Source organism: Populus trichocarpa, chromosome 5, assembly GCF_000002775.5.
Source record: "Populus trichocarpa isolate Nisqually-1 chromosome 5, P.trichocarpa_v4.1, whole genome shotgun sequence".
NCBI lineage: Eukaryota > Viridiplantae > Streptophyta > Magnoliopsida > Malpighiales > Salicaceae > Populus > Populus trichocarpa.
Genome location: NC_037289.2, coordinates 4,995,779 through 5,004,893, shown reverse-complemented (window position 1 = coordinate 5,004,893; position 9,115 = coordinate 4,995,779). Strand labels below are relative to the sequence as shown.

Sequence of the window (9,115 nt, the reverse complement as noted above, 5' to 3'; positions counted from 1 at the left end):
CATGTTTAAAGCTGGAACAAGATCCCACGGGAGCGCTCATCTCAAAATATTCAAGACAATGAAGGACAAGACTAGCTAATGATCATATGGCCTACGTTGCATCAGGCACTAAATAAAACCACTCAACTTGTCACCACCTTTATTAGGAAATGGCCACTTTTATTGGTTTCTTTTGTTACTTTGATTCACTCATTAATTATATATAAAAAAATGCTATACATATTCACTAATTTTGTGCTTAATTATATATACAGGGGACAGACATGATCAATAAGAGGTTTCAATGTCTTGGAAGAATGAAGCAAACGTATACATATGTATCCAATCAAACTAAACCTCGAAAAAAGGATACTCAAGCTTTCCTATGTATCGATTTGTTGGGAACAAGGTATAAAAATATATATGTTAGGTTTGCATTTTACCTTGTTCCGTTCACTTCAAGTAAACTAGACTTAAATCACGTTCTCCTTCTCACAGCGTGCTTCCTGAACTTTCCTTGAGTGAACTTCGAGCTGGCTTGTCTTTTGCTTTTCAAGAAATTTAATTTTTTTTTAATTTTTTTAATATGCTAATGTAAAAAATAAATTAAAAAAATTACTTTAATATATTTCAAAATAAAAAATATTTTAAAAAACAACTATTAACATAACTAAACACTATCTTTATAAGATTTGCTGAAGTTGGATATGATAAAATTAAATAAATAAATCGTCATTATATAAAAATACTATATGTAATGTTTGCTTTATATTTATGCGAGATCAGGTAAACATAACGTCTGATACTTTTTTTCATATATATATTTTAAGAAGATCGATAAAAGAAGACGAAAAACAACACAAACGTGTTTTATGTACATTGAACTTTGAATTTCATAACTTACATAAATTGTCAAACTTTTTTTTTAGTTGTAATGATTATGAATTTTGAGATAAAGCTGTAACTAGTAGCTGTAGTTTATAGAATCTAAGTAGCTAGAGCTTGGGTTCAAAAAAATTTGATCTCTCGTAATTTTACTTATAATGTGAAAATGACCGCACCCTCATTCCCCCAGAATGAGGGGGCGGCAGGCTAATTGGGTACTTAAAAACTAAGCTGAGAATGTGAAAGGTGGCCAGAAATCTCAGAAACTGACGAGACCCATCTTCATATACTGTGATCAACAGTTTCATCTATAATAATGATAATAAAAATATATACGTAAACAAAATTTATATTATGAGATATTGCCATGCACTGGGTGACGAAACAGGCTGATTTGTTGCGTGCTGGCATGGACTGCATTCCTATACTCTGACCATCGACACCATGCCATCTGCTCCTTGATGCTGACCTTTTTCTTAATTTTAATCTGTTTTTTACTCTAAAAAAAAGTAAGGTCTTTCTCGTTTAATCATTTAATGGATATCAAAATTGGCCTCACCACTTCTTGCCCATGCTTGCCAAATCCTGGCCATTTTAGGTTTAGAATTTATTTGGAACGCCCCATGTTATATTTATGTCGGGATCGAGAATTAGATATCTTTGTAAACAAAGCTAGTTGGATGCACAAGAAATACATTCCATACATAATGAGAATGTCACATAACTTTAATTTCATGCATTTTAGACATTAATTAGTCTCTAATTATGTGACGAATTAGACAGGCTTCATCTCCGGACACGCTAATTACAATTTTATATCTATTAAAGTTACTTCATTTCTTCGTTTTTAATTAACCCTACAAATTTATCAATATTCTACTCACTCTCCCAATAGTTTAAATTAGTCCATTGCAATCCTCGTAGTGTTACAAGAAGTTTCCATATTACTCATCATTGTTAAGTAGCTCAAAGCAAACCCTTTTTCGTAATTTTCTTTTATTAAACTTTCTATAATAAAATCTTGGAATCTTCAAGTCATCTTTTTATTCACTACCACTTCACTTGGAATATATGGATGAAACTGCTTTCTAATCGGGGTTTTTACAATGTTTTTCCAAAATCTGTTGGCGATATATGCAACCAATGGTCTTCCATGGTTAAAGGCAAGTAGTAGAATCTCTCATGACAACTTTTTTTCTCATGTGTTGTTTGAAATCTTTAGCTCTACCGGAATGATGTTATTTTTAATGACGCTGCACTAACCTCCAAATCTGTTTCTCCATGGTGCGCCTAAGTATTGCTTTATGGCTGATCATACTTGATTCCAGCTTTTTGGAGCTTAATATAGAATATATTCAGTAGGGAGGAGTTGGTTTCTTATGTTTTTTTTGTTCCCCTTAATTATTGCGCTCCCCTGTTTCATGCATCAGTTTTTGTGCTTTCCTTTTCTCTGTTTCCTTTCCTCTGCTTATTCATCTAATGCAAGTTAGACTATTATCTTTGTAATCATTTTTTTTAATAAAACTTTCGACTATTACAAAAAAATAATAATTTTGTACATCTAAAATATAGAGGAAAAAAAGTTTTAAAACCTAAATAGATAAAAACACTTAAAAAAATAATTTATAAAGCGGGATTTCATTAGCTATTAATTGGTCAAGGATAATTCAAAATTTTTAAAAATTTAAAGGTAGCATTGGAATTATTTTATTTTATTTTATAAAAGATGAGATAATTTTATTAGGCTGGTCATCTAGTAGATGAAAAGCAAGCAAAGAAAATAGACCATACAGTAAAGGGATTAAATAAAATAAAGTAACAAGACTAGAAGTTACTTACTGGCTCGTATTACCCCAAGAAAGAATAGACTCTTTACTCCTTAACATATCCATACCAGTGTAGCTGAACCTATTATTATAGGAACGAATCCAACATGCTGTTTTGTAAAAGAATAGGCAAAGACATAATCCCAGTCCGGGTTGATATCCTCAAATAAGACTTTGTTCCTAGTTTGCTCAATGAGCCAGACTATTCCATACAAGAATCCTTGCCACACCTTTTGCTGAAATTTACCATAAACCAAGCCTTGTCGTTAGTGAAATAAATTGTCCAAGGATTTAGGGATACATCGCAAAAGACCCCACTATTTAGCTATTCTATTCTAGAAATCCCAAGACATTGAGCATTAAAATAAGATAAAATTATGAAAGGAACATAAATCTTCTTGTATCGATAACATATTCCTTTTAGCTAAGAAGAAGCAAGTACATAACCTATTATGCAATGCTAATCACAACAACATCTCATTTTTTGATGGTAAGACACTCTTTCAAATGACTGCAGTATATAGTTTTAATTTAGGATACATAAGTCGGTCTAAAATGATAGAGCACGACTTTGACTAACTAAGAGCCTTTGCTATCTAAAATCTAGATTGTGTAATCTTCTTTATATTTATACAGATGAATGTGTTTAAGGGTCTCTATTAAACTATCAAAATGACCCAAATTAAAGCTTCTAATTAATATCTCAGTTCCATTAAAAATTCCACCGCTAGTAATCATCATCCAAAAACCCCTTGTTATTAACAACATTAATCATCATCTATAAAGCTTAAACAAAGGTTTGTCACAAACCCAAACATCATCCCAAAATCAAACAAAAACATCATTTCTTACTTGAAATATGTTGTTACCTTTCAGAGCAATAGAAATCACCAGAGTTAATGGTTGAGTAAATACATGATCAAATGGAGGAAAGACACTTACAAAACAAAGGCAAACCATCATTAAATCTTGGTTTGTACTTTACATTGATAAATCTTCATGACCTTCATGGTTTATTAATCCCAATATCCATGATTTCTTATAAAAAATTAAAATTGACACCATCCAGATCTGGAGCTTTTGAACCATGATAACTGAAACTAGCTTTTTAAAGTTATTCCATAGTAACTTCTTTTTCTAACCAAGCCACCAAATATGCACTCATCTTCTTAAAACCATTAGAACCCATTGTATGTTTGGATATAAATGATTGAGAGAACAACTTAGAGAATAAAGAATTAGCTCATTCTTTTGTTTCATAAGATAGCCAAAATATTTTCCCATCTAAGGTAATTTGGTGTAATAAATCTCTACTCCTTCGAAGATATGCTAAAATGTAAAAAAACAATCTAGTGCTACAATCACCAAGCTTCATCTAAGATAATCTAGCTTTTTGCCTCCAAACGAATTCCACATTCCTTCACTTGCCATCGTCTTAAACCAAGGATACTTAGGGCCACTATACCTCATCTTCAGTAAGTTTTATAGATTATGTTTGGCTCTAACTGTTTAATAGAAAACTCCAAATCCTTCAAATGCTTTTTCTATTTTCTAAAAGATTGTTTGTTCCAAATCCTCAATTTTCCTTTAAGGGCATTGATCTTTTTAATAATCTTAATGCAATGAGGTATCATATCATCAACCTTATTCCAAAACTCAGCTAGAGTATAAGTGAAATTTAAATGAGAAAACCAGCAATCTAAACATTTGAAAAGCTTTCATCCTCAATTTAAAAACTAATTCAACCAACAATCTAAACCTTTTGTTTTCTCAAGACATTATACGTCAAAGTCCTGAATAACAACAACTAATTCAACTCACCAATAAATGATCAAAGACAAAGATCTATATCCATACCAGAATTATTAAGACTAGGTATGATCATAGATAAAAATATGAACTCCGGCCTTATTCATATTTTAAGTGACAAGTTGTAAACTGTGAGTATAACTGACCAATAAGAAGATGGTGCAACAAATGACCTGAATGGATTGAATTCATATGTATATAACCTAACACGTATGTTCTGTGGTTTCATTGAAAACTAAGGATGCACCCTATTAAACTGCTATCAGGCTTCACCATCAGAAGGGTATACCATGACTCTATCCACTGCATCATGTGAATGATGTCATGTTATATGCTCAACTATCTTTAGAGACATGAATAACATTTGCAGTCTAGGAGTGACTGAGAAATATCTCATTTTTATATATACAATAAGAGTCCTTCCCTGCTAGTTCTAGGTTTAAACCGAGTATGCGCACAAGTTTTACACTCGGTTAAATCTGTATTTTCAAGGTAATATAACATGCATGCAGAAATTTGGACATATATGAATTTTTTGGTTTCTTAAGTCAAGGGGTTTCATTATTGATTTAGCAGCACAAAAGTTCTTTTTAAACTTATTCCTTTCAGGTAAAATGCTTCTCATCTATTTGATAATTCTATCGTAGCTAGCATCACTTAGTTCATGAACTAACTTGATGGTGAACATCTATGTAATGAGCGATACTTTACTATAATTTGTGTACCCATCCTATAATGGTGCGTCAGAATCTTTTAAAAGTTTAAAAAACCTGGTTGTATATGTATTTGGTTTTTCATCACATGTATACTCCTGATTCATTCTCACTGCATCTATGATCATACTCCTATAATAATTACTATAATTATCTACAACTCCATGCACGTTACTAGAACTAGAAGTTGACCCAACCATCCTTTTTACCATGATCTTGTAAGGAACATACGGTTCTTCGTGTGTCATCCAACATAAGTATTTTTCCATGAATCTCTTTTATAGAAGATGCATCTTAACAACATTTGGATTAAGAAACTTTTTATTTTTATATCTCTTACATGGACATCTAATATCATCTCCACTGATATTTTTTAGATTAGATAATGCATAATTAATAAAACTCTCAATCCTATTACAATAATTCATCTTGTGCAAACCTTCAGGTGAGGCTCGATACATCTAAGAACGATCATTCATTACTTATATAAAATCTATATAAAATATTGATGACAACATGTTTTAACTAATAATGTTAATTAAACAAATTATCGATATTCAGTTAATTAGCTATCATTGGTTGAATTCAAAATTATTGAATCTATTTTAATAGTAACCTTTAATAACTATCAATTTTCTCCAAAAAATTCAAATTTGTCCAAATTTACTTAAACTTTCAATTTAACAATAAAATTGACAAAATATGAAACGTACCCATTAAATAACCTATTATTTATTTCATTATAAAACATCTAAGTTGCAAAACCAAACTCAGTTTCATCAAATGACAAACAAATATATTTTTTTAAAATCTCAAACAAACTCTAACATGTACAAATCATACATTCATACAACAAATTTCTTTAGGAAAAAGCTATAAAGCAAGTAAACACACAAACAAACTATATATTCTATATAAAAATGCTAAAAAATTAACATAAAAGAATGATTCACAACAAAAAATAGGTAGCTTTACTTATTTGATGTGGTGAATCTTAAAAAAAAATTGAACCAGAACAAAGATACTGACAAACTGATTGTTGTTGTGACTGAATTTGTGATAATGAGAGCTTGATTTGTGATAAAATAAAGGGGGAAGGGGTGATGTTTTGTGCAGGAAAAAAAAGGAAGAATAAGAAGAAATGAGGGAGGGGGGAGGGTATCTAACATGCATGTTATAATTTAAATATTACTGACGGATTCACCAACGAATATTAGCAATAGTTATATTTCATCGGTAATTTCATCTGTAATGCTAACACATCATATTTTCCGATGGAAATAACGAGGGAATACCTCCCCCATTTTTTTCACTTCTTGATTTTCATTTGTAATCCCCTCAGTATTCACCAACATAAAAAAACAATGTCATTTTCGTCGGTAAGTATCACCGTATTTTATTGACGGTATTTTTTTTCATTAGTATTTCCATTTATATTTGATAATTTCTTGGTAATGAGAGGGTTTCGGTGGTTTATGGACTTGATGTGGTAGCTTGGGTGGGAGAGACAGTGGTTCGGGTTAACTGCTGATGGTGGCTCGGGTGGAAAACATTGTTTAGGGTGGCTTGGGAATGGCAGCTGTATTATCGTATTTGGGCTTGGCAATTACCGAGCTATCACTAAAAAATGGGTAGCATATATTGAAACTTTTAAATTATAAAAATAGAAGTGAGATATTGATAAATATACGGGGAAAAAAGGAAATTTACCCTTGTCATTTCTTTCATGTTCATATAATATTTGTAGAAATATATGTGAATGGAAATTTCCCAATGTTTTTTTAAGACCATTCTTGTCCCGCAGTAGATGTCTGCTCGAAGATGTTTCTGCTATAATGAGGCTAGAGCTAGACCAATTTCGAATGGCGTGTTTGGAATCCAAAAACAGACTGCTCGACCACGAGCTGTCTTGATTATTGAACCATCTTTTGTTTTGTTGGCTGCTCAAAATTTAATGGCCAATCGATTAATTAACTACCTGGAGACTAGAGTGGGGGAGACAGAGAGGGCACATTTGACATTTCAAGAAGAAAAAGGTCATTGTTGTTTTGCTTAGCAAATGGGAAGCTACCACATCAGCCTATCAAGAAACATGGAACGGATATAAATAGCAAGCCTGCAGTTAATGGTTGGATCAAAGGGAGGCAGATAAATCTTAAGGGGAAAAACATAAGATACACTGTCTAAAAGAAAATGGGAAGATCTCCTTGTTGTGACGAGAGTGGCCTCAAGAAAGGTCCCTGGACCCCTGAGGAAGATCAAAAACTCGTCAAATATATCCAAAAGCATGGCCATGGAAGCTGGAGAGCCCTCCCTAAACTTGCTGGTATATATCTGTCTATCTATCTTTCTGTACGGAGCACAGCTCCATCTCTATCTCTCTCTGGCTCTAACAAGCAGTATATTTTTGCAGGTCTTAACAGATGTGGAAAAAGTTGCAGGTTAAGGTGGACAAACTATTTAAGGCCAGATATCAAGCGAGGAAAATTTTCCCAAGAAGAAGAACAAACAATTCTAAATCTCCATTCCATCCTTGGCAACAAGTAACCAGTCCACCAATCATCTTTTTTGTTGCATCTTAATTACTGAATTATTCATGTTATACTTACGTCCATTTTCTTTTTGTCTTGCTTGCTGTTTTACAAGATGGTCAGCAATTGCTGGCCACCTACCGGGGCGGACCGATAATGAAATCAAGAATTTCTGGAACACCCACCTGAAGAAAAAACTCATTCAAATGGGTTTTGATCCTATGACTCACCGGCCTCGAACTGATATATTCTCAAGCTTACCTCATCTTATAGCCCTAGCTAACCTGAAGGAACTCATAGATCATCATTCATTGGAAGAACATGCTCTCAGACTGCAAACAGAAGCTGCACAAATGGCAAAACTTCAATATTTGCAGTATCTCCTTCAACCTCAGCCTCCTGCAGCTTCTAATAATGCAACAAGCTCAAACAACCTAAACAATATCAGTGCTATTGGTGAAATGGAAGCTTTTAATCTCTTGAATTCACTTGCTTCATTCAAGGATAGCCCAGTGTCAAGTTTATCCCAGTTTGATTTATCAGCTTCCTCTCTTCAAGGGATCAATGATTTAATGCCCTTCTCTCATTTGCCTGACTTACAAATCCCTTGCAACTATCAAACACCACCAAACAAGGACGTGTTTGATCAAGCTCCTGAATTGACAGTGTTTAGTCAAGGAGAGAACTCACCCAATTCTCCATGGCAGCTTCCTTCATCTTCAACTCCATCTCCTCCTTCAGTATTTCCACTTGTACCACAGAATAGTGGCATGGTCAACAACTTGGGAGATGCCTCTAGCACTTCAAGCTACGTAGGAGAAGCTCCTTCAGTTTGGCATGACATCCTTGAAAATCCTTTGTTTCATGATATTGCTTAGCTTAATTTTTCATGTGTGTGAAAGGTTTGGAGTTTCACCACCACTTCACTGTATAATACCACAACATATATACTGTTTATAACTCCATGTATAATCTATACACACAATAGCACATTGCACTACTCATCATGGTAGATAGATTTGCATGCATGTTTTTGAATGTAAGTTGGAACAGTTTTTCATCATGGAGTGTTACCAACTATAATTATATGCAATTAAGGGACTGATTTTATTGAAAGATCTCATCTGACTTATAATTGCCATTGTTTTCATTGAAGAACTTTCTAGCTATAGCTTTCACAAGGTAGTTAACATACAGGAATAATGTTGCATGAATGACCAGTGATCTTCATGGCAGGTAGGTTATGAAAATTATTTCATGCATCTGTACTACTGATTAAAGACTAATTAAATTACTTAAAACGTTATATTCTACTTTCCTTTTTTCTTATCAAACAGGGAATATGTTTTTCTTTGTCTTGAAACGTGTTGAC

At 33.0% G+C, this 9,115-nt stretch overlaps 1 protein-coding gene across 1 annotated transcript; it reads left to right on the top strand.

Moving 5' to 3' along the window:
* Nucleotides 1-7,316: 7,316 nt before the first annotated feature.
* On the top strand, nt 7,317-8,859 carry LOC7455202 (transcription factor MYB93). The gene is made up of 3 exons (XM_002307044.4): nt 7,317-7,538; nt 7,626-7,755; nt 7,859-8,859. Exons 1-3 carry the CDS (start codon nt 7,406-7,408, stop codon nt 8,619-8,621), a joined length of 1,026 nt encoding a protein of 341 aa, XP_002307080.2. The 5' UTR covers nt 7,317-7,405; the 3' UTR covers nt 8,622-8,859.
* Nucleotides 8,860-9,115: the final 256 nt, after the last annotated feature.

Bases quoted from the DNA above. Each gene is read 5' to 3' on its own strand.
- LOC7455202 (XM_002307044.4), top strand. From the start codon at position 7,406: ATGGGAAGATCTCCTTGTTGTGACGAGAGTGGCCTCAAGAAAGGTCCC. The intron at 7,539-7,625 runs GTATATATCTGT...ATATTTTTGCAG, and splicing joins AGCCCTCCCTAAACTTGCTG to GTCTTAACAGATGTGGAAAA. The intron at 7,756-7,858 runs GTAACCAGTCCA...CTGTTTTACAAG, and splicing joins CATTCCATCCTTGGCAACAA to ATGGTCAGCAATTGCTGGCC.